The sequence below is a fragment of the Myotis nattereri genome (genome assembly GCF_964212035.1).
Source record: "Myotis nattereri genome assembly, chromosome: 2".
Lineage (NCBI taxonomy): Eukaryota > Metazoa > Chordata > Mammalia > Chiroptera > Vespertilionidae > Myotis > Myotis nattereri.
In genome coordinates this window covers 201,221,752-201,247,687 of record NC_138076.1, presented here as the reverse complement: position 1 = coordinate 201,247,687, position 25,936 = coordinate 201,221,752, and the positions used below count along the sequence as shown (strand labels likewise).

The 25,936-nt window shown below is 37.7% G+C and overlaps 1 protein-coding gene across 4 annotated transcripts in view; it reads left to right on the top strand.

Moving 5' to 3' along the window:
• The window catches only part of WASHC3 (WASH complex subunit 3), a 39,621-nt gene extending 31,662 nt beyond the window's left edge, over positions 1-7,959 (top strand). For all 4 annotated transcript variants that reach the window (XM_081085107.1, XM_081085110.1, XM_081085108.1 and 1 more), the window contains 2 exons: positions 1,084-1,148; positions 7,390-7,959. In XM_081085107.1, coding sequence (XP_080941233.1) covers positions 1,084-1,148; positions 7,390-7,474 — 150 coding nt within the window. In that variant the 3' untranslated portion in view covers positions 7,475-7,959. The remainder of the gene's footprint in view (positions 1-1,083; positions 1,149-7,389) is intronic.
• Positions 7,960-25,936: the final 17,977 nt, after the last annotated feature.

Here is a 25,936-nt window from a genome sequence, read left to right as displayed (position 1 = left end):
TGTTTTTGAAGAGAATTTTGTGATGGTGCTATTTATTTTCATCCATCTAATATTTAGGATGCATTTCGGTGTTCATTTTAGCCAAGTCTTAACAGATTAATTTTTACTAATTTATAAAATTAAACATAGCAGTTCTAAAGATAAGTGTATAAACGGGCCTACAAATGGCAGCCATGCCTTTGCTACCTCTGAGGAGAGAGTGTTCCTGCAAACCTGAGCGGAAGCCTTTGCTTTCCCATCCTCCTCGAGCCTGGCAAGCTGCAGGGAACGTGGACTTTCTCTTCCTCTGTAGCCAGAATAAGAGATGAGGGTTGTAAAAGGCATCTTTTCTGGACATTTTTTTTTTTAAGTAAATAATTAATGGGTGTAAAGAGAGCAGAGTGCCTGAAGAATGGCTCTGTGTATAACACATTCAACAGCGACTTGGGCTTACTCCTCACGGGTGACAGGATACTATGACCTTCCTGTGACATTATGCCCTATACATGAAAAAAAAAAGTAAATATTTAAAATTTTAATATATTTCCTTATTTTATTTATTTTTTCAAATATATTTTCATTGATTTTAGAAAGGAAGGGTGAGGGAGAGAAATAGAAATATCAATGATGAGAAAGAATCATTCATTGGCTGCCTCATGCATGGCACCCCCACTGGGGATTGAGCCCACACCACCAGGCATGTGCCCTGATTGGGAATCAAACTGAGACCTCCTGGTTCATAGGTAGACGCTCAACCACTGAGCCACACTGGCTGGGCATATTTCCTTATTTTAAAAAATGAGGATTATAGTTAACAATGATCTGAACTTTGTCAAGATCTGTAGCATTTCTCTGAGAGATACAACTCTGAAAACTCTTCATATTGAGTTTCATTCTTTTATACTCCATTTTCCCAGCCCCATTTATTGAAGAAAATGTCTTTTCTCTATTGAGTAATCTTGGCTCCTTTGTCAAATATTAGTTGACTATGTATGCTTGGGCTTTATTTCTAGGCTCTCGGTTCTGATCCATTGGTCTATTTTTCTGTTTTTATGAAGAAAGCATTTTTAATCATTGAATTATTATATTGTGTCCTTTGCTTAGGGTGTCCCAGTGATGGCAATAAGAAACAAAATGATATCAGAAGGACTAGACCCAGATCTTCTCGAGTAAGTAATTCTTCTAATATAATATTACCGCCGAGATGTTTAATTTATCAGTTACAATAAAAAGATTTCAAATGATATATTTTTCCTATACAGTATTTTATAGTTGAGGGAACTACATGCATAAATAGTGTTACAAAAATGAAAAATCTATCCTATGCTGTTAAAACTATCCTTTGCACATTTAAGGGCAGTTATAGTAGATCAGTGATGAATCTATATATCCAGAGAGATGGAATTTGATGGCAGTTTTGTTGCACAGCAGTAGTGTCCTCAAGAAGCAGTGGTGTTTTTCTCTCCATGCTACCTTTTTCTTTTTCTTTTTTTAAATTATCTACCAGATTTTTGTTAAATACCTTAGTATGTAAGAAATTTACTCTACCAAGATCTAAGTTGAGCCAGATTGAGAAATAAATAAGGTAAAGTCACTCTAGGTCCACATTAATGATTATTATGGAACTAAATATCAGTTTTTGTGAGTTTTATAAAATATTTTTGAGAAATGCTATAAATATGTGGCTCAGAAATTTGTCAATAATTTTATTTCATCCAAGCAAACCTAGCTACATAGCTCATCCTGGATAAATATATATATATCTTAATGGATTATTCAGAAGTAGTCTGTTTTGCAAGTATCTGGATACTTGTAAAAAGTCTTTGCAGTTTGGGGTTTTGATCCACCCCGATGTGTTTAGCTGTGTGTTCCAGGCGTTTGTATTCTACTAGCAATATACTGCTTTGTTATTTTTCTTGGCTCTCAGCCCTTCAAGAAACTGTGCATTTTGCATGTGAAACACCATAAAACAGTCTTTTTTTTCTTATTTTATCTTCTAAAATATGAAATTTAAGAATTTTTTTTTATTGTTTAAAGTATTACAAAGGGTATTACATATGTGCCCTTTTTTTCCCCCCGCCCTTGACAGTCCCCTAGCCTCCCCTATCCCCTAGTGTCTTATGTCCATTGGTTATGCTTATATGCATGCATACAAGTCCTTTGGTTGATCTCTTACCCCCCTCCCTCCTGCCCAAATTTTTTAAAAGTCTACAAGAACTGATTTCCAACATGTATCTACATTAGTATATATCCAAGTAACTGAAGTCCAATGGCATAGATTGGTAATTTGAACTAAGACATCTCCAGGATATTTGAAATTTGCTCTGAAAATTCTTTCTGACACACACTTTAAAAGCAGATGGATTGTGACATATATTAGAATGTGAATTGAACATATGGGTCCAATCCATTTTGGTACTCATTGACATATATGTTATAAATATATTTAACATTGACCAAGGCCTCCTTTTTGCTTCTGGAAATATACAGTAGACGAAATAAATACACAGTAGAAAGCTAAAATGACTTTTAAAAGGCTGATATTTTTTCTCTAGAGAAAATGTAATAAATAGAAAACTAGCAGCCCTACAAGCATCAACAGATGCTGACTATCCATTCCTTTTACCTCTTATTGGCTTTACGTTATCCCTTGCCCAGACTACACCTTCATAATCCTTTACTTAACCAGCTACCCACACTAACAACTTGAAAGTCATCCTTGATTGTGTCCTCTTCCCTACCCCTGTCAGTCACTACGATAGTCTCATTTTTAATATCCCTTACATCTGACCACATACCTCCATGCTCATTGCTGCTTAGTTCAAACTTTCATCATTTCTCACCTGAATTATTATAGTAGCTCCTGATTGGTTTCCCAATTCTCTTTTCATCTGTCACTAAAGCTTGAGTGTTTCCGTTAATACTTCATTCTTGCTTCAAATCTTTATGTGACTCTCCATTACCTTCAGCATGTAGTCTAACACTAGAATTACATATAAATGCTTTTGTCAAGACCCAGATTCTCACTCAAGCTTCATTTCTTGCCACTGTTCCATATCACCTCTATTGTGTAGCTGTAGCACACTACTGGCTCTTCTCTGATTGTATCATTTTCCTATTCCCTTTTGATGTTTTTAATGTTTTCTTTCTTCTCCATGGAATTCCATCCCCCATCTTATTGGCCTGGCTAAGTTCATATTCTCCAAGACTCCATTTAGGTGTCACTACCCTAAGAAGTTCATGGATGACTACCGAGGGGAGAACTCCCGGTACCCCCAATCCTTCCTTGGTATATCTCACTTAGCAAGTTTGAGAGTGTGTCATTGTCTTTAAATGTTAAGAAACATTTGGTTACAAGGTGGTGCCAAGTTTTAGGGTAGAATTCCAGTAACAGTTAAAACATTGTCTTACACGAAAGCTGCTCTTCAACCACAGCCTGGAGCTGGAATTCTGACCCATTACCTCATAAGCCCAGGCCATTGGTCACAAGGGGCACTGGTTGGAGTGGGGGTGACTCACTATAACCTGTCACCACCACTACTAGACCAGCTGCAACGACACTTAGCCAGATATGAGAAGTGGAATCAACTGCCTTGTTAAAGAGGAATTTTGGCGCTTGGAGGATCATGTTTACCTAAAAGTTAAGGAGCCTCACGCTGGAAGAAAGCTCTTGGCTGATGAGGGAGAAGAAAATGTGCCACCCAAATGAAAAGTGTACTTTTATTTAGAATCTTAGGTACATATTAAGCCTCAGCCAAGAACTTTCAGTGATTGTTCTGTTTCTTTTTTCTTTTAAAGTATAAACTACACTTTTTTTATTAGCCTCAGATAATAAGACAGATTCATATAACTTAGAAAAAATAGTCAAGATAGTCTGTACTGAGCAAAGAGCAAAGCTGAAGTAAATACTGATCAGAAAATACATTGTTATTTGATTATGTATAAAATTTCAGTAGAAAAGAGTACATAATTTTAAACTAAAGCAGTTTAACATGCTAAAGGAGAAGAGAGCCTGCCTATTTCCCTAGAAAAACGTCTATCACCGAATTTTAGGAAGTCCATGAAACTGAAGTGAATGCTTGATAATTACCAAATAAATGGTATTTGCTACTTCTAAGTGATTGTTTTTAAAAATCCAAGTTTTCAAAAATAACAATAGTTATAATTAACCAAGAGTCAGTCCGGTTAGTTTCCAATGCCACTGAAATAAAAAGATATATGAAAGCTCAACCAGCTGAGACCCACCAGCCAGGCAAGAGTAGATCTTTTAAGTTCTCATAACAAGAAAAAAATGTTTGAAGTTATATATGGGGTGGATGTCAACTAGAATTAATGCGTGATGGTTTCACACTATATACAAATAACAAAATGTATTATATACCTAAAACTAATATTATGTTATATATCAATTATATCTCAATTTTTAAAAATGAATGAAGACAAACAATACAAGTTTTGGCAAGGATATGAAGAAATTGGAACACTTATGTACTATGAATAAATGATATAGCCACTATGGAAAATAGTCTGGCAGTGCCTCAAAAAAAAATAACCCTAGAATTACTATGTACTCTGGCAGTTCCACTTCTGAGCATATACCTAAAGGTGAAAGCCAGAACTCAAACATATACAGGGTGGGGCAAAAGTAGGTTTACAATTGTGAGTACATAAAACACAGAGTTTTATTCTTGTATTATTATTTATTGATTATTATATTATTTGCCATATGAACAACTATAAACCTACTTTTGCCCCACCCTGTATTTGTATACCCATGTTCATAGTAGCATTATTCACAGTAGCCCAAAGGTGGAAACAACCCAAATGCCCATCCACAGATGAATGGTCAAACAAAATCTATGTGCACACAATGGAGGATTATTCAGCCTTAGAAAGGAAGGAAATTCTGATACATGCTATAGCATGGATGAACCTTTGTTATGATAAATGAAATAAGCCATGCACAAAATGACAAACACTATATGATTCCACTTAGAATAGTCAAATTGAAAGACAGAAGGTAGAATAGTAGTTGCCAAAGCCTGGAGGGAAAGCGTGTAGGGGAGTTTTACTTAATGGGTATAGAGTTTCAGTTTTGCAAGATGAAGAGAGTTCTGGAGATGGTGGTGATTATTACATAAAAACATGAATATGAAGTAAATGACTACATAAGAATCCCAAACTGGTGCAATTGCAGTGAAAACTTATTTTATATAACTTTTCCCCATCCTTCACCTATTACTCCTGCCAAATTATCTGATGTCATCTAATTTTGCACCGCAATATACCTTACCCTCTAGCTACTAAATGGCTTCCAGCTTCCTAATGTAGCATCGTACCATTCCCATTTTTTCTCTTTACTCAGATTCTCATCCCCACCTATTCCCACATTTTTTGTTTCGACAAACTCCTACTCACATCCCAAAACCCTGCACAAGTATCTTCATCTCTGGAGTTTTCTCTAACGAACCCTAGTAGAGTGAATTACTTTTCTTTTCACACGTGTAGCTCGTACAACTGTGTTTGTGTATATCACGCTGTGTAACAATAACTGATTGCATTTCTATTTCCCCCTAAACTATCAGCTTGTGCAGGGCAGGAAATGTTTGGTTTTCACCTCTGTATCTCTGGCACCTACCACAGTTCCTGGCAAATAGTAGGCACATGATAATGATGAGAATAATAATAATTCTGTAATAAAAATAATAGAAAGTAACATTTAATATACTTATTATATGCCAGATATTATTCAATATACTTTACACTCAGTGATTTATTTTAATCAACAGAACAATCCAGTCAGTTGGGTACAGAGTGGTTGAATAGCTTCCCTAAAGTTGCCTAACAAATAAGTAGCAAGGCTGGGATTTGAACTCAGTCAATCTGACTTCATAGTCTTTGTTCTTAACCACTATGTCATACAGCATTATATACATCAAAAAGTGGTTACACACATAAATCAATTAATTTTATTGTTTCACTCTCTTCTAGGCCTAAGCTACTTTTACCCTTTTCTTAAGTAGCATTTATTTTAGGGGAGTTGTGTATATTGTTTTATTTGTTTGAGTTGCCATAGATACTAATGTAATTTGATGTAATAGTCAGATAATTCCCTCTGGCAAATTTTCCTTTTTAAACAAAGTGAAGACAATAAGAAATCAACTATATAGCAAAGAGAAACTTACTGAGAAAATGTGCCTGGTATTCATGCCCACTGCGTCTAGAGTTCTTGCTTCCATGGGTAGTGATGAAGACTGTGGTCCCGTGTTAGTATTTTAGGCAGACAGAGCATCAGTCAAAACCTAGAAATGCTGTGGCCAGCTTTAAAGTTGTGCTGTATTGAGTGCATATGATTTCCTCCTAGGCATAATCTAAAATTGAATGGGTTTATATGTGACGACTAGAAAGCAGTGCCAGTATTTGTTCTGTTTTGTAGTATGCCAGGTATGATATTAAAAATATAAGCCAAAACTCAGCCATAATTTTTAATAAGAGTAAATAATAAACTATGCATAATAGTTCTATGTCTGACAAAGAAGAGTTGCATTTGTTGGTGTTCCCAATCTTTAATAAGAATCAAGGGGCTGAGGGTGACATAAGTGGTAGATTTTAATTATTAGGACAGAGCAGCTGTATTATTCCTCCTTTCTCTTTTAGTTTCCCCAAAAGTATACTTTGCTTGCTTAATTCTCTTTCTTGGTAGCAGGGACACAGGCTGAGTGATAGTGCTCCCAGGTGAACTGCATGGTTTACTGACAAGCATGGTGGAGCCTATCTAGTTGACGGTTTTAATGACAGTATTAAATTTTATTTTGTTTTATTACAGCACAGCCTTGCAGAATTGGAGTTTAACCCTTCTCATATGTCCATGTTGCACTTAAGTGAAAACATTCAATACAATGAAGAACCGTTGCCCCACAGATTTTCTATTACCTGTGTTTCTCAATAGCCACTGGTGAACTCTCTTCCACTTAAAAAATTCCTCCCTGCAGCTTTCCTGAACATGAAGATTTTCCCTTTCTTTCCACTGCTGGCTTTTCTTTCTCTGTACCTCAGGCACTTGGAGGCTGCCTGGCTGTGGCAATGGCCCTGCCAGCCTCCCCTGATCGCATCTCTGTCTATAGCTGATCTCCATGGCAATGAGAAGCATAAAGTGCTGAAGCAGCACACTCTGTAAGCACTGGCAAGAGAAGACAGTGCCACGGCCCACACAGGAAAGGCACTTAATCCCCACAATGCTGGAGACGCCAGGGAGAGTGAGCTGCGGTGGCGAGTGGGAGTCTCTCTCAGTTAAGGACGCAGACTTGGCAGATTTATTAGCAGCAATATTCTAGGATGAACCTAATTTACAATGCGTAAGTGCTTCTTTCAACTGGAAAAAACTTTAAAAACGTTTCCCTTCTCTTTCAGGAGGCCGGATGCTCCAGTGCCTGATGGCGAAGGTGAAAAAAATGCAGAAGAAAGTTCAGATAGTGAATCCTCTTTTAGTGACTAAGATTAACTTTCATAATAATTACAGATAACACGTGTAGAAGTACTTTACATTCTATCAGAAAGAGAGTCTGAACTTGACCTCTTTTTCAAAACAACATCAAGTGGCCAGATATTCACCACCAAGCTTCCTCAGTGCTAAAATTATAATAATAATAAAGCATTCATAACCTGGCAGTATATGTTGTTACCAAATGAGGGCCCTGAACTGGGAAAAAAATAACCTAAAAAAGTTAAATTAGTGCTACTAATACTAAGATGGAATATTGCAGAGATGTAATGAACATTTAACATAAAATCAATGTAAGATTAGTGATAAAAATAGACTCAATGCAAAAAGAAAAAAGTGAATTTGGCTGAGTGAATTATTCAGTTTTTATGACTTTTAGCATGAAAGTATTATGTGCATTTGTATCAGAAGAGTTGCTAAATTCCTGGCAGAAAGTAATATTGAAGTTTTATGTGACAAATTAAAGCTTATATATCATATAGTATGGATACGGGACTTATTGGTAGTATTTATTATCTTATAGAGTTTTTCATCACTTGGCCATTAGTTCATATACCATCAAAGTTAGATATTCGTATTATATTTTTTATCAGATAGAAATTGAATTAAAGGTAATTTCAATGTGGTTCATAGTGAGCAAGCATCATTATCATCAGCTCTTTTACTGCCTAAACAGAAAAAATATATTTAATTTGCACAGGTTTAAAATGTCCTCACCTCACCTTGCAAATAATTCTTCAAGAATAATTATTTGCACACAATCTAGAAAATCTGTAAAATCCAGCTGACCCATGGTATCTGTGGGGAATTGGTTCCAGGAACCCCCGTGGGTACCAAAATCTATGGGTGCTCAAGTCCCTCATATAAAATGACAAAATATTTGCAAATAACCTATCCATATCCTTTTGTGTACTTTAAATCTTCTCTAGATTACTTTAAATGCCTAATACAATGTAAATGTGATGTAAATGGTTATTACACTGTTGTTTAGAGACTAATGACAAGGGGGGGAAAAGTCTGCACATGTACACTACAGACGCACCTATCATAAGCCTAACTTCATAGTACATGTCAGCAATAGTGCAACATTTTAACAAAATACTTTCCATCCACTGTTGGTTGAATTCACAAATGGTGAATCTACAGATATGTAGAACCACCTACACTTACATGGAAAGATATATAAATACATTTGATTAATGGTGCTCATTTTAGTTTAGGCTACCTGAAAGTAGACCCTGAAAAAGGACTTGAGTGTATGCAAGTCATTTGTGAGGTGATCCCAGGAAGCAAAAGTAAGAGAACAGAGAGAGTAAGAGGGGGAGGGGGGGGGGAACCCATAAGAGGTGTCTTACCAGATTACCACTGGGGACCTTGGGACTTGGTGCAAGGACCATAGCACCACCTTGGAAATGAGCAAGTGCTTCCCAGGATTGTCTATCAGAAGGACTAGAGGCTGCACCCTCTGTCCACTAGCCTTGGAGCCATTGGTTGCAGGCATTACTCCTCTTCATTTATGTGATATACTTAATAGGCCTGGGGGTTCCCATGGCCTTTGAAAGGAGACTTTGTCACAAAGTGGAGAAATGGGGCGCTTATTTGAGATGGGTTTGCTGTCACCAAAAGGTGAGTCTGATATTGAGTGGGACCCTACTACAGCGCTGGCTGAAACCCCAGGTGGGCCCGGAGGATATGTTGTAGGGCCACCACCACAAGCATTGGCTACAGACAGAGCTGCTGCTAAAATACCAAGTTGACTTGGACTTACTATCATTTAAAATGTATGATTTTCCTCCTTGGATATAAAGATAAGTTGGACGGTAAGCCACACTCAAGATTTCCAGAACTTTTTCATTAAACTTTTTAGTTTTTAAAATCTTCCAACAATGACCAAAGGATAAACAATGACTAAATCTATATCTTTATAGTCTGTTGCAATTATAATACAATTTTTAAATGTTTCCTTTTACACATACCCCGCTGAGTTCTTCTGCAAAACTTTTATATCTGAACCAGAACGTGGCTCCTGTTAGAGTAAATTGTGTCCATGTGCTCTTGAAGAGCGCCCAGACAACATAACATTCAGGGAAACTTTTGTTTCTGATCAAGTTCTTCACAAAAACAAGCTTGATTTCCAGGAGTCGTGAAGAACTTAAATTCCCACAGTTCAGTTCTTTGCTTCAGCAGTTGCTGCAGCAGTGCCAAGGTGTCTTTTCAAAATCATTCCCTTTTACTTTTCTTGTTGATAAGATTTATAAACAGAGAGATGGTCACTAAAATCACTTACTTGTTAGCCAGTTTCTAAAATTCTTTCAGTAAATTTCTTCCCCAATCAAGGACTATTTTCTCTCAGCTGAAACTTGCCATTATTTATCCTTCTCAAAGCAATGGAGAAAGATTATATTTTGTTAAGATGTTGAGTTGTCAAATTTTTATATAGATTAAATGCAATCCAATAAAAATTCGAGAATTTTTTTAATAGAAGTTGACCAACTGATTCTAAAATTCATATCAAAATTCAAGGAACCTAGCTAAAATAGCCAAAACAACTCTGAAAAAGAACAAACTTGTAGGACTAAAAGTATTTGATTTCAAGAGTTATTTTAAGCTACAATAATTAAAGTATGGTATTCGTGTAAAAATAGATAAGCATGTTAATGGAACAGAATGGAGAGTCCAGAATTAAACTGACATACACTTGGTGTTAATTTTTAACGAATATGTAAAGGCAGGTTATTGAAGAAGGCAGCATTTCAACAGATGGTGATGGAATTATTCAAATGTTACAAAAATAAACTTTAATCCATACCTTGAACATTATACAAAATTAAAATATAAACATAAATGTAAATCCTAAGACTACAAGAATTCTAGAAAAAGAATATAGGAAAAAGTTTCTGTGACCTCAAGTTAGGCAAAGATTTCTTAAATGCAATACAAAAAGTATGATCCATAAAAAAGCAAATTAATAAAAACACCAAAATTAAAAAAATTTCTTCAAAAGATACTGCTAAGTTCATGAAAAGGCATGCCATAGACTGGGAGAAAATGTTTGCAAATTATACATCTGATAAAGGACTCATCTCTGAAATATATAAAGAACTCTCAAAACTCAATAATAAAGATCCAACTTAAAAAGATGGACAAAGATTTGATCAGATATTTCAAAAAAAGGTATACAGGTGACAAGTCTACAAAGCAATGCACAGCATCATTAGTCATTAAGAAAATGCAAATTAAAACGACAATCAGATACTACTATTCACCTATTAGAATGGCTAAAACTAGAAAGGCTGACTATACCAAGCACTAGCAAAAATGTGGAGGATTTGAGGAAAAGTTTATATATGTATAAATAAAACCGAAGAAGATTCCACATACATATGAGTCCATAAAAAAAGAAAAGAAAATCATACAATGTAACAAAATACAAAAAGTGCAATCCAAGAAAACTCTCCTACAATAAAAAGAGTGCATATTAAAATTATATATTGAGAAGGCACACTATATATCTGAAAAGTAAACCCAGATCGGCTAATATCAAGACATATTTTACTATGCCTATTGGGTAATAAGAAAAAAAAAATCTTTTGGACATCTAGTCAAAACAATAACAAAAACACCAAGTCACTTCTAAATGAAACAACATGAGATTGTCATCAAATTTTTTGATAGCAATAGTTTATGCAGAAGACAATAGCATAACATATTTAAGACATGCAAAGAAAAAATGCAAGCTAAATATTTTATATCCAGCCAAACTAAACTTCAACTATAAACATAATCAAACTGTTAATCCTGGAACTCAACAAAACAAACAACTAACCCAATTAAAAAATGGGCACAGTGGTGATGGAAGGAGACTTGGCTTGGGATGGTGAACACACAATACAATACACAGTTGATATCCTATATAATAAGAGAGGAATATGCTAATTAGCTGTTACTCCCTGAGGCATAATGACCAAGTGCCTCACGACCAGATCTTGGATCAGCAGGAGGGTGAGCCAGCAAGATGCGAGCAGGCTGCAGAGAGCTACAAGATGGGGCAAGGCAGAAAGCTATGATGGGGGAAAGGGGGAACTACAGGAGGGCGGGGCAGTGGGCGGAGAGCTACAGGAGGGTGGCAGCGACCTACTGGTGCACAGATTCATGCACAGGGCTACTAGTATTATAGAATTAGACACCTGAAACATATAATTCTATTAACCAATGTCACCTCAATAAATTCAATAAAAAATGGGTGCCAGACTTGAATGGGTATTTCTCCAATGAAGATAAATAAATGGCAAATAAGCACATGAAAAGATACCCAACATCATTAATCATTAGGGAAATAGAAATCAAAATCATAATTAGGTATCACCTCACACCCATTAAGATGGCTATTATCAACGCAAAGCAATGGATAAAGAATGTTGGTGAGAATGTGGAGAAATTGGAACCCTTATACATTGCTGGTGGGAATGTAAAATTGTGCAGCTGCTGTGGAAAATAACACAGCAGTTTCTAAAAAAAAAATAATAAAGTTAAGCACAGAATTACCATATGATCCAGCAGTTCCACCTCTGGGCATATACCCAAAAGAAATGAAAGCATTATTCACAATAGCCCAAAGGTGGAAAAACAACTCAAATGCCCATTCATGGATGACTGGATAAGCAAAATGTAGTATATACATACAATGGAATATTCATCTTAAAAAAGGAAGGAAATTCTGATAAAGCTTACAACATGGATGACCCTTGATGATATTATGATAAACTATACACAAAAGGACAAATGTCATATGATTCTACTTGTATGAGGTATCTAGAGTAGTCAAATTCAGAGATACAAAAAGTAGAGTGGTAGTTACCACTGGCTGAGAGGAGAGGGAAATAAGGAATTAGTGTTTAATGGGTACAGAGTTTCAGTTGAGGGAGACGATAAAGTTCTGGAGATAGATGGTGGTGGTGATTGCACAACAATGCAAATGTACCTAATGCTTTAAAATGGTTCAAATGTTAAATTATGTATATTTTACCACAATTTTTAAAAAACCTATTAAAATTATGCCAGAACCTAAGAACCTAATTAGGGAATATTGTTCCCATGAGATCTTCCCTAGAAAGGGATTCAGATGAGCAAACAAGGCTACAATAGAGTTTAACAACCAGTACCATGTACTAGATGTTGGACAAAGATTTATTTGTTTATATAATGAACTAGAGGCCTGGTGCACAAATTTATGCACCAGTGGGGTCCCTCAGCCTGGCCTGTGGATTGTGAGAGGGTGCAAGCCAGGCTGAGAGACCCCACTGATGCATGATCAGGCATGGGAGGGATCGCGGGACAGCTCCAGGGCATGTCCGGCCCATCTCACCCAGTCCCGATTGGCTGGACCCCAGCAGCAAGCTAACCTACTGGTCAGAGCATCTGCCCCTGGTGGTCAGTGTGCATCATAGCAACTGGTCGAATGGTCAAATGAATAGTCGGACACTTAGCATATTAGGCTTTTATTATATAGGATAACTACTAACTGTTTACTATGTGTCAGGTTCAGTTATAGGTGTCAAAGATATTGCAATGAACAAAACAGGCAAAAGTCTCCACCTTCATGTAGCTTACATTTTTATTGGGGGTGAGAGAGGCAAACAAATAAGTAAAATATATTGTATGCCAGATAGCGATAAGTGCTTAAAGAAAAATTAAGCAAGGAAGGAGAATAGATAATAGAGAAGATTGGGAGGTAGTCACAACCTAGTGATGAGAACGACATAAACACATTTTAAAAATCAAGATGACTCCTAGCCAGTTTGGCTCAGTGGAGAGAGCTTCAGCCTGCAGACTGAAAGGTACCAGGTTCGATTTCCGTCAAGTGCACATGCCTGTGTTGCGGGAAGGGGATGTGCAGGAGGCAGTCAATCAGTGATTCTCTCTCATCATCAATGTTTCTATCTCTTTCTCCCTTCCCCTTCCTCTCTGAAATCAATAAAAATATAGTTTAAAAAATACTTAAGCCTTACATTTGAAAAAAAATCAAGATGAATGCTTCAAAAGAATATATAGGAAATATTTTATGAATGTACTGAGAAGGATTATCTAATTTCAGCTTAGAGAAGGTGAGTGTCAAGGAAGCTGTTTAGATATGGCAATGTCTAATCTGAGTGTTAAAGAATTCCACAAAGAATTATTGGCAGGAGGGAGCAAAACCAAGAAAGAGTAGTGTGTGCAAATACCATGATATATGAGACACCATGGGGCATCTGGGGAACCGAGTAATTCAATATGAAATGAAAGATGAAGCTGGCAGGTTGGGGATTGTGAGGCATGATGGAGAGCTTGAATTTTATCCAAAAAGGCTATGCAAAACTATTAAAAGGCAAACATAAAAGTAAGATAATTAGATTCTACTTCAGAAAGATCATTTTTTAGGGTGGTGAAGGCCTGGGGTTGGGGGTGGGACAGGCTGGAAGGGATCAATATGGAGGGGGAAGAAGACATATGTAATACTTTCAACAATAAAGATTAAATTTTAAAAAAAGATCACTTTTTGCTGTAAGGACCTGATTGAAAGAGATCAAAACCAGAAGCAGGGAGATATGACTATTCCAAATGAGAAATGTTAAGGTTGAATTAAAGCACAAGCTTTAGGGATAGAGATGAGACCCACTTGAGAAATGCTAGGGAGAAAATCAGCAAGATTTTTGTGACCAACTAGATGTGAGGTTTGAAGGAGAGAAAAGTCAAGGATGATGCCAAGGGTTAAGGTTATGATCACTAGGTACCTTCACTAAATTAAGGAGTACATAAGAGAACAGGTTTAGGGTAAATAATAACTCCATTTGATACTTGTTTGCTTGGGAGCACTTGTGGATATCCAAGTGAAGCTGTTCAGTAGATAACGCAAGTCTGGAATTTAGGGGCGGGGGGGGGGGGGGAATCGGGGTTAAAGATAGAGATTTGGAAGTGTCAGCTCAGAGTAGATAGATGAAACCATGGACAGAGATGAGCTCACGAAGGAAACTTAAGATGTAGATTGGGGAAAAGGCCAAGGAAGTAAGCAGAGGGGAAACACACAACACCTTGGACAGGTAGAAGAGCAGGTCAGTATAAAGAGTATTAAGATGTGGTCAGAATTAGGAGACTATGACCTTAAAAGGATGGCGTCACAGGAGCCAACATCAAAGAGTGGTTCACGTGTGAGGGAGCAGCCACTTGAACTTATCACACATTTTTAGATAATTAGATTTTCCTACCAGACCTGAGCTCTGGGAGGGCATTGGTACTTCTTACCATCATAGTCCCAGCACCAGGTACACAGCAGATACTTAATAAGTACTTTGTTAAATAAATAAAAAATTCAGCCATTGTTTCTTTAAATATTTCATTCTCAACTTGCCTCTCCTCGCCTTCTGGAATTCCAATTACACATGTTAAGCTGCTATTGTCCCATAGCTCACTATTCATTTTGGTATTGCAGTCTTCAGATTCACTAATCTTTTCTTCTTGCCATGTCTAATCTGCTATTAATCTCAGCCTCATTCAGTTCACTTTTCCACTGTAGAGGTTTGACTTGAGTCTTTTTAGATCTCTTCCACTTCTCTCCTTGTCACGCTCATGCTTTCCTCTAACTCTTTGAACATATGGTATGTATTTGTAATAGTTGTTTTTTTTTTTAATGTCTTTGTTTACTAATTTCATCATCTATGTCATTTCTGAGTCTGTTTCTGTAGATTTTCTCATTTTGGATCTTATGTTCCTGCTTCTTTGAATGTCTGGCAATTCATTTTTAAATTTTATTTTTCAATTACAGTCTGAGTTCAATATTATTTTGTATTAGTTACACTGGTAACTTAATTTACTGTCAAACATTGTAAGTTTAACAGTTTGGGGGTACTGGATATGTTTGTAATGCTTTCAATATTTGGGAGTTTTGCAATAGGATGCAATTAAATTACTTGGGAACAGTTTGATGTTTTTGAGGCTTGCTCTTAAACGTTTGGTGGGGGCAGAACAGCCTTTAATCTAGAGCTAATTTGACCCTGCTATTGAGGCAATACTCTTCTGAAGGCTCTCCACAGTTCCATATGTGTTAGGAAGTCTTTCTGCTCTGGCTAGTAAGCATATAAAAGATTCCCAGCCCTTTGCGTGCTCCAAGGATTGCTCCACCGAATCCTTTCCAGTGGCTTCTTCTGTCTTGATAGTCTCCTCAAACTCATGCACTGATTACTATTCAGCTCAAGAGTTAAGGGGATCCTCTGTGGATATTGGAGCCCTCTCATTACAGCTTGCTTCTCTCCAGTGCTCTGCCCAAGAAGTCTAGCTGCCTAGGCATCGCTGTACTCTGAACTCCGTCTCAACTCAGGGGATCACCTGACTCTGCAGTGGCCTAGAGACTCACCAGAGAGTAAACTAGAGCATTCATCATGCTCATCATGTTGACCGCCCCCCCCCCCCCACCATCCCCGTTTTCTACAGAGATTGCTATCCTGCACTGCCTGTTTTCCAATGTCTGAACATTAGTTTCACAGATTTTTGACCAGTTGTTGAGTTGTTTAAGGAGGAGGGTGGTAAATGTGGTCCCTGTTACTCCATCATGATCTGAAGTGGAAATTCAGTGCTTCAATTTGAGACTCTTAAATTTAATTACAAGGTATGCCCAAGGAAATTCAGCTAATACCTGTGTTGGCCCATAGTGGGCGTTTGAGCTTCCCCCATTGTCCCTATAGCTGCTATTCTTTCATTCCTATTAGCACATTTGACTTTTGAAAAATGAAATGACATAGTCACTTCGGCAGCTTGTATACTAAGATTGGAACGATACAGAGAAGATTGGGATGGCCCCTGTGCAAGGGTGACATGCATATTCCTGAAACGTTCTACATTTTGTGCAGTTCCTCGCTGGGCTCCTCACACCCTTGATTAGCTGGGAAGAAATATGAGTCAAAGCACAATGCATGGCACTCAATAGCAAAATCGTGACTTTTCACTGTAAAAATATTCATGTAAGGCAATCTCTGAAATGAAAATGAAGCTGTTATAACTGGGGTATTGTGCTAATTCATTAACTTGCATTTCCTTCTTAAGCCTTAAAAGTTCGGAAATTGACAATTTTTTTAAGGGAATGATGTGACAGGAGTGGGACTACATATATCAGCACTAAGAAGCAAAAATAACCTTTTTTTTTTTTTTACACTTTCTACAATTCAAATGTGGAATTAAATGGAAACATTTTGTGAAGTGAAAATGATTTAAGTACTCCCCAAATTAAAGTGGAAGGAATATGGTGTAGGGTAAGGGTGCCATCTGCTAAGCCACAGTGTTAGTGGCTTATTCCTAGAGCTTGTAGAGGGAGCATTTCCCCACTTATTGCCCTAATTCTACATCTATTTCTCACTTTGGAAGAATGAGTCTGGAATGCTTACGTCCTGGAAGAAGTTGCATCACTTAAGCAACTTTGCTAACAGTCCCCAGATTCCTAGGGCTTCTTACTAGCACGATAGATAAGGCCTGGGATAATGGGGATATTTCTTTTCAGATTTGATGGAAAAGATCAATGGGTCTGCCTATTTGGACTCACCATCAAGACAAAGTGAAGACACAAAATCCGTTTTCTGCTTCTTCTGGGATATAATATGTTCATACTTGAACATTTTCTTCTAGATGAGATATTCAAGTCACAGTGTGTTTCTCATGTACACTGGCTTCCTGCCATCCATACATTTCCAGACTCCACCTTCTCCCTTCAGACAACTGAATGGGAAAGAAAGGGATCTTTAAGATCCCTTTAAGGAAATGAATGTGGTTGTTTTAAACTTTACGGCATACACTGCCCCAACAGGAAAATAAAGCAGTGATCATTGTAAAACACGAGTTGGTAAAGTTAATTTATTAGACAGAAATTTAGTTTGATTTTATGGATGAAGAAGTGCTGACATTCTGACCACAGACCTTCTGGGGTGCAGAAGGGGATGTGACATAGGGGTGGGAGGGCCGAGTGTAATTTATTTCTCCCTGCTTTTATTTGTACTAACGGTTTCAGGGCAGAATGTTTTAAGGTTGGCTGTAATTGCTAGGCCAAGAGATTGGAGTTGACAGAAGGTTGCAACATTCAGTGCGCAGGAAAAATGGGACAAATGAAAGTCAAAATAAGTTTCTCCTCCTGGAGCTCTGAGAACAGCTTGTTCACTAATTGCACGGATGAAGTCATTTTTGTTGTACGGATATTAAAGACTTGACACGAGAACCTTCCAGTTCCATCTTGCTCGGTTGTACAAGGGCTGGTGACAGGTATTTCAGAACTGCCTGTTCTGTCCCTAAAGGTTCTCTGTCTGCCGAATGCTCTCAGGCTGTCTGTATACATAAACTGAAGTAAAGCAGACCTCTGTGTGGCAGGCATGCCTTGGGTTGTAATTCTCCCCTGTGGATTTCATAGTCATCATTTAACTTTGGGGAAGGGAGGGGGGGGCGGGGGGGGGGGAGTGTTGCTCACTTACACTTCCAAGACAGTGAATAAAAGTTTGCTTTTATTTATTTTTTTAAAAGAGAGATCACTTTTATTTAAAACAAACTTACTTGCTTCCAAATTAAAGGGCCTTGCAAAGACATAGTACTAGTTAAATACATAATGACTCAAATCCTTCCCGAAGTTTATCTTCATTGTACAATCAGTTCCATTGGCTGGGGAATGCTTGGGGCTCTTTCACATTCTGCTAAACACTATCACACACGAAATCTGTAGAATCATAGGGGGTTGTTGATGTGAAGTAGGAAGGCCCTGCAACATTCAGGCAAATGAAGCTAACGGTCAAAATTAGGGTCAAATGTGACCATTTCCACTAGCCCATAAGAAAAAGGAAACCCTGCAGGTGAATACAGGAATGTCCTTGACAGCAAAATGATCCTTCAAGGACTCTGGGTTTTGAGAATTTGTGATTGTTAATCGATGTTCTAAAGGGAATATTGACTCCAAGTTCTTTGCAGGAGAGGAGTATTTTGCTATAACCTCTTCTTTACAAAGACTGGGTCTATTTAAACCTCCCAGGCGACCACTTGCCCTGATCTGAAAGTGATTGGTATGAAACTTTTGGACTCCCATATTTCTTGTCTTTCAATTGCCCCAGATAATGAACCCTTTAAAAATGTTCATTTAAATAATTCTATAGTATGCCAACTGCACAGCACAAACCTGCAGTTGCAGCAATCTCCATGGAAACATTAAAAGGCAGATAAACAATTCTGGACAGTAGACAAGTATGCATTAACCTGTTTATTACAGGTTTTGAGTTTACTCCTGATGCACATATTAGCAATTTCCCTACAAGGAAAAAGGTTTAAAAAATCAGAGGAGATAGAACCATTTTATTTTTGTGATAGAAAATAACAATGAACTTTTCATAGCAGTTCTGTCCAACAGAATGGTAATATAAGCTACATAAACTATTTTAAATTTCTAGGAGTCAAATTTGAAAAATAAATTAAAATAGTTTTTGTATTTTAAAAATATATTTTATTGATTTCAGAGAGGAAGGGAGCGGGAGAGAGATAGAAACATCAATGATGAGAGAGAAACATTGATCGGTTGCCTCTTGCATGCCCCACATTGGGGATCGAGCCCGCAACCCAGCATGTGCCCTGACCGGGAATCGAACCCTGACCTCCTGGTTCATAGGTCAACGCTCAACCACTGAGCCACGCTGGCTGGATGAAAAGTAAATTTATTTTAATAACATTTAATTTATTTCAATAAATCTAAAATATTGTCATTTTAATGCATAATCAATAAAAATATTAATGAAGTATTTTACATTTTTTTCTTACTCAAGCTTTGAAATCTTGAGTGTATTTTATACTCACGGCAAATCTAGATTTGAACTAGTGTCTACCATGGTCAACAGAGTAATTCTATACGGTATTACATAGTCATTGTATTAAAAAAAAAAGAAGAAGAAGTACAGTCTCTTCAGTGGGGGATTCTTACAGTTTTCCCTTGGATGGTTTCTACACTTGCTCCCCAAGACCTGACTGTTCCTTTCTGGAACAATTGTGCCCCAGGGGGCTCTGCATGCTGTAAGGAAGTAGGTCCACAAGACCCTGCTGCTATTTTGTTTCTCTATGTCTACTGTATTAACATGGTGCCCCAAGCCAAAGATGAATCTTGACTTATTACTATAGTATTAATCTTATAGAACCCTTTGCTCTTGAGGCCTTCTGGAACAGCACCCTACCTACCACTAAAGACGATTGGAATCCAAGAGGAGTCCCACCCATACCCTTGGAATCACCTCAGCCCTGTTTCCCTTCAACTCCAAAATTTCAATATCTACTAAGATTTCAAAAATGCAGCTCAAAGCATGTCACTTCCCAGCTCAAAAACCCTCAATTCCTCCCCATCACCTAATAAACAAAGCACAGATTCTATAGCCCCATATTCAAGGCTCTGATGCCAATACAATGCTATAACATGATCTCCTCCTACTCTGCTACATGTACTCAGGCAAAATGTACTAATTGTCTCCCAAATACTCCCTGCCCATTGAAGCATCTGGTTTTTGTCTGTGGCATTCTTCTCTCTTCTTACTTCTCTAACTTCTTGCTGATTGAAATATAGTCCTATCCTTCAAGTCCCAGTCAAAACTATTACCTCTTCCATGAAGTCCTTCTGGATTTTCCAGCAGAAATAATATTTTGGTCCTTGTACATACTTTATTTGTATTTCTGTTATGAGCCTTAATATGGTTTACATTGTTAGATTGTTTGGGCGTATATGTGTGTCAATACCTTATCTCTGCTCAGATTATCAAAGTTCATTTCATTGATTCAACACTTGTTTATTGAGTACCTACTATGTGCTAGTGCAATATAAAAAATAATAAGCAAGCCAGACATAGAGTATCCATTTCAGAGAGCTATTCTACAGCACCTAGCATCTGTCTTGCACTTTGTTAGCACTTGCTTACTTGTACAATCCAGGACTGAATTCCTAACTTATCTGAAAAAAAATACTTCCAGAAAGTTTTGTTTTCAGACCCAAAGAGTAAGAATAGTAAGTCAATGAAAAAGTCTTCAGAGGAGCTGATGAGGGAGCTCACAACATATATGTATTTTTGCACACTTTAGCCATGGAGACCCTGGCAAGCCTCACACAGAGCCCTCTCTCTCAGTTCACACACATGTCTAACAAAAATAAGCATGACAACAACCACAGTGAGCTCGGGGCATTTGATTTCCAAACTCATTTCAGATGAGAAGCAGAAAATTAGGAACAGGGAGTCGAAATGGCATAATCAGTCACACATGCAACCGTGAGACTGACCGTCCAGCAGCCAGGGAGGCCCTAGAGAGGCTAAACACACACACACACACACACACACACACACACACACACACACACAACACAGCAATCTGCAGCCATTTAGAATAAGGACAAACAGTTCTGCATGCCTCCATGGGGACGGAGGACTTCCAGTGTCATAGCATAATACTACTTTTAATGACAACCCCAGCCATCACACTGGATTAGGTTTACCCTCACTATTTTAAAAGGCAGGGATGATTAACATATTGGAAATGTTTCCATCCAAGATAATTAAAACTCTTGGTGTTTAAAGGAATACACCATCAGCCATCTATTAAACTCACTTATCCAGAACGACTCTCTCCCTCGCAGACCCGCAGGCTCTGGGGCCAGAGTTGGATTGGACTTCCTTGCATTACTTGATTCATTTACCCCAGAACATTTGTTGGCTCTCAGCATCTAGTTCAGTTTTCATTCAGTAAATTTCATCTCCATTTTACTGTGTACAGCACTCTAAAAGGGCCAATGGAGGACACAAAAGATTTGAAAAATCTAGACCCTAAGCTTGTCTTGGGGATACTCAAGGTCTAGTTGGGGAAAGATGACCTACATCCTTAAACCAACTAAAAGACACAATAGAGTGAGATGTAAAATCTTTGCAATGGAGGATTTTTTTTTTTTGGAAACAGACTAGGGATTAATCACAAAAGATTTCTTAGAGGTGAGCCTCTGAGCCAGAAGTGGAAGATTTGGGGAAGGCATTTTGGGTAAAGAAAACAGCACAAATTGGAATGCATTCTAGGGTCAAGAAAAAGCAAATTGTGTGCAGGCCATAGCAAAGTGTCAGCCTACAGCCTGAGGCAGAGGGGTCCTGCTTGGGAATAATAACAGATGAGTTTTTATACAAATTTTCATAGTTTTATAGAAATCCCTGACATTTTTTCTAAGGTCATGGCTTAGTCTTGCTCAGGCTGCCATAACAAAATACCATAGACTGGGTGGCTTAAACAACCGAAATTTATTCTCACAGTTCTGGAGGCTAAGGAGTCCAACATCCAGGTAGCAGCCGATTCAGTGTCTCCTAAGAGCCCATTTCCTGTCTTGCAGACAGCTGCTTTCTTGCTGTGTCTTCACATGGTGGAGAGAGAACAAGCTCTCTGGTGCCTCTTCTTCTAGGACACTAATGCCATCATACAGCCCCACCCTCATGACTTCTTCTAAACCTAATGATTTCTCCAAATAACATCACAGTGGGGCTTAGGCCTTAAAACTATGAATTGGGTGAGTGTAAGGAGATTAAGGGTGGGGACACAAACAGTCAGTCCATATTTAAATCCCTGTACCTTTTGAAAAGCCAAAGAAATCAAGTTAGATGTACAGATTGGTACTGTACCTTCAATCATGTATTTTTTTTTTACTAGAGAGTTTGTGCAATACCTAGTTGCAAGAAAGCAAAGTTGATTTGCTTCCTCTAAGTTCATTTTACAAATAAAATCATGGGGAATGTAATGTATTCCTTTGGTTAGAAGCTCTGGACAATCCTAATTCTAGAAGATACTGCCCGGTGCTGTAGATATGTTTGAAGCTTTCGGTGATTGTTGACAGATTGCTGAGTAATTGGGTGTGAACACAAATAATGAGCTTACTTTCTACTCCTTGTTAACTGGTAAAGACTGGAGAGTCTTCAAACTACTGTGGAAATGAAGTTTTAATAACTGTTCTTTTACCTTTCTCACCAGACTGCAAAGTCTGGGAAGTTGGGATAAATGTTTTCCCCAGAGTCTCATCACCTACCATGGAAATGGGACTTAGTGCTAAATGGACAACTGAATAAATGATTGGGTGCATAACAAAATAATTGATTGACATTTGACTAAAGTGAAATAATATATTTCTCAAAATTAACTTAGCCTGAATTGGCTGAGATTCTTATAACTGGTGGATCATGCCTTTTTAACAAATTAAAAGCAAACCACAAAATCAGGGATTTTAAAGTCATTTTTTCACAGGCGTGTTCGTTGTGAATCCAGTACATGGATCCTGCTGAGTTGGCTGCCTGATGTGCTTGAGAGCCAATTTCAATGTTCACATGACAATGAAAATCTCAACCTTAAATTTATTAATACGTTGCTTTGGCAGAACACCAGACCTTTTAATGGTAAAATATGGAGAGGAAGATTATTAGTCTCCAAAGACGTGAGTTTGAGTTTGAAACTAAACTGATGTTGTTCTTAAAAAGATGTTTCATAAGGAGACATAACTGTGGAGTTGTGAACCTACAGCAATTGAAATGAAAAATAACCCAAAGGAGAGAGAATCAAAGTTTTTAGTATGGTGTTTAGTTGGAAGGCTAAAGGGTCAAAATATTGAAGTGCTTTTAGGGCCCACCTGAGCAATTCAAGTCCTGAATAGCTGCTAATCAGAGAACTCCTTATCTAGACATACTTAACAAATAATTTGGCAAAGACACCAAGGTATGATGTGGAAGCATGGCATCTTCAACCAGATGGACCCTGGGAAAGGAGTTTCCAGTAACCATGGCTATCATGATTGAGCATGTACCAGGTATCTGTCCAGCCCTATGTCAAGTGCCCTACAGACTTATCTAATCCTTACAAAATCCCCATTGAGCAGATGAGGAAACTAAGGCTTAAAAAGAGACTAAGTGGCCCGGGCAACATAGCTCAGTGGTTGAGCATCAACCTATGGACTAGGAGGTCATGGTTTGATTCCACATCAGGGCACATGCCCAGGTTGCGGGCTCAATCCCCAATCTGGGGTGTGCAGGAGGCATCAGATCAATGATTCTCTCTCATCATTGATGTTTCTATCTCTCCCTCTCCCTTCTTCTCTGAAATGAATTAAAAATGTTTATTTTATTTTATTTTATTATTTAAGGTATTACAAATAGTAGTACATATGTCTCCTTTTTTTCCCCATTGACCTCCCCCTTAAGTAAATTACTCCAAATCCACAAGTCTATAATGGCAAAGGCAAGATAGATTTTAGTCTTTGCTAGTGACCACTCCATTTATCCCACTGCTGCTCAAAAGGTGGTCCTTGAACTGACAACCCAGCATTACCTGGAAACTTGTTGGATATCAAAGTCCTGATGCCCTCACAGACCTGCTGGATCAAAATCTCTGATTGTGGCCCTGACTGGTTTGGCTCAGTGGATAGAGCGTCAGCCTGTGGACTGAAGGGTCCCAGGTTCGATTCCAGTCAAGGGCATGTACCTTGGTTGCGGGCACATCCCCAGTAAGAGGTGTGCAGGAGGCAGCTGATCGATGTTTCTCTCTCATCAATGTTTCTAACTCTCTATCCCTCTCCCTTCCTCTCTGTAAAAAATCAATAAAATATATATATTTTTAAAAAATCTCTGGTTGTGGGACCGCAGACTGTTTTAACCAGCTCTCCGAGAGACTCTAACACACACAACGTTTGAGAAAAACATCTCCATCCTATTCTATATCTCCAAACTTTAGCCAATATGTATATTTTGGTTGGCCAGTACAGATTCTTACAAACCCAGAAAATTGATATCAATTCATTTCTTTATTTGAGCAATGTGAACAATAGTGATTATGCCAAAAATCATAATGCCAACAAACAAAATATGTAAAATTAGCCTTAGGGAAAACAATCCAATAGCATTATTATCCACCTAAAGCAGCGGTTCTCAACCTGTGGGTCGCGACCCATTTGGGGGTCGAATGACCTTTTCACAGGGGTCGCCTAAGACCATCAGAAAACACATATACAATTACATATTGTTTTGTGATTAATCACTATGCTTTAATTATGTTCAATTTGTAACAATAGAATTGGGGGTCAACACAACATGAGGAACTGTATTAAAGGGTTATGGCATTAGGAAGGTTGAGAACCACTGACCTAAAATATGGACAAGGGCTACAGTGACTGGAATTCTTTCAAGACCTGACTATACATATTTATTTGGGATTAACATAGTAATCACTTAGCTCATTCTATGCTTAAAAGATAAAATAGTTAATATAAGCCCGGAAATGACTACCTTGCTAAGAGGGCAAGAGTAGCCATCAGTGTGCTTTGACAAAAGCAAAATATAATATATGAGAGTGGCAATCAGAATTCTAATATATTGCTATAAGTGTTGTCTAGACAAATAAGCAAATGTATTGACATACTGCTGAGCTGTCATTGGCATGTTGTGCAGACATTGAGATTTTCTAAGCAAGGTTACTGGAAGTCATTCAAATATTTGTAATAGTGGTGGAATGGGTAAACTGGAGATGTTCTCTTGCAAAAGTGTTTTTGTTCCAAACTCCTTGATGAGAAAATATTTGGAACAAAGCACAATAGATTTATGTACGGACTTATATGGCTGAAATTGATTTTTGTTTCCCTGGGAATTTAGGAATCTTTTTAATAGTTGAGAACTGGTGTACAGCTGTAAGAGGTTGGCCAAATACAGAGTCAGTATTTATGCCTTCTTGATAGAACAAATGAGAGTTCTCACTCTGTTTTCCATCTTACTTTTATGTTGAAAGCCGGGCAGCACTGGGATATAATACTTATTTCTTCAAAATGTTCCTAAGTTGTTGTTCACTGTTTTGTATTTCATCTCGAAGGTGCTTTATTTATAATACTATTAAACTTCAAAAAAAAAACACAAAAAAAACAACATATGGTGGAAGAGAAGAGAAATTTTGCGATTGCACTGTTTTGTTCTTCTTGAATAGAATTTATGTGAAACTGAAAATTGTTCAAATCTGTTTCTTATTCTCAAGGAGTGTGTCCATACCTTGTGATATGATAGCTTAAACAGATGGGTAATTTATATTACACCTCCAAGAATTCTATCCAGTGGCAATAAATTGTGTGGCTGAAATATAATTCTGCACAAATTGCCCTCTTTCTAGCAGATATGTAAAAGTTATGTAGATTCTTGCTATGTCTATATTTAAATAAAGCAAACCCAGACTCACAAAATAATAACATGTTTTTGTCCAAATAAAAATCTAGCAATATTGCTACTAGCAGTCCCTACTTCTCAATAATTTCTAGGTTTTTTCTTGACTTACAAATTTATCCCTACTGCTTACTTTTTGTATACTGTAATTGAGGACCTGCTAAGGGCCAGCATTATGCTGGGTGTTTCACTTATATGTCAGGTTACAGGAGCAGTACTC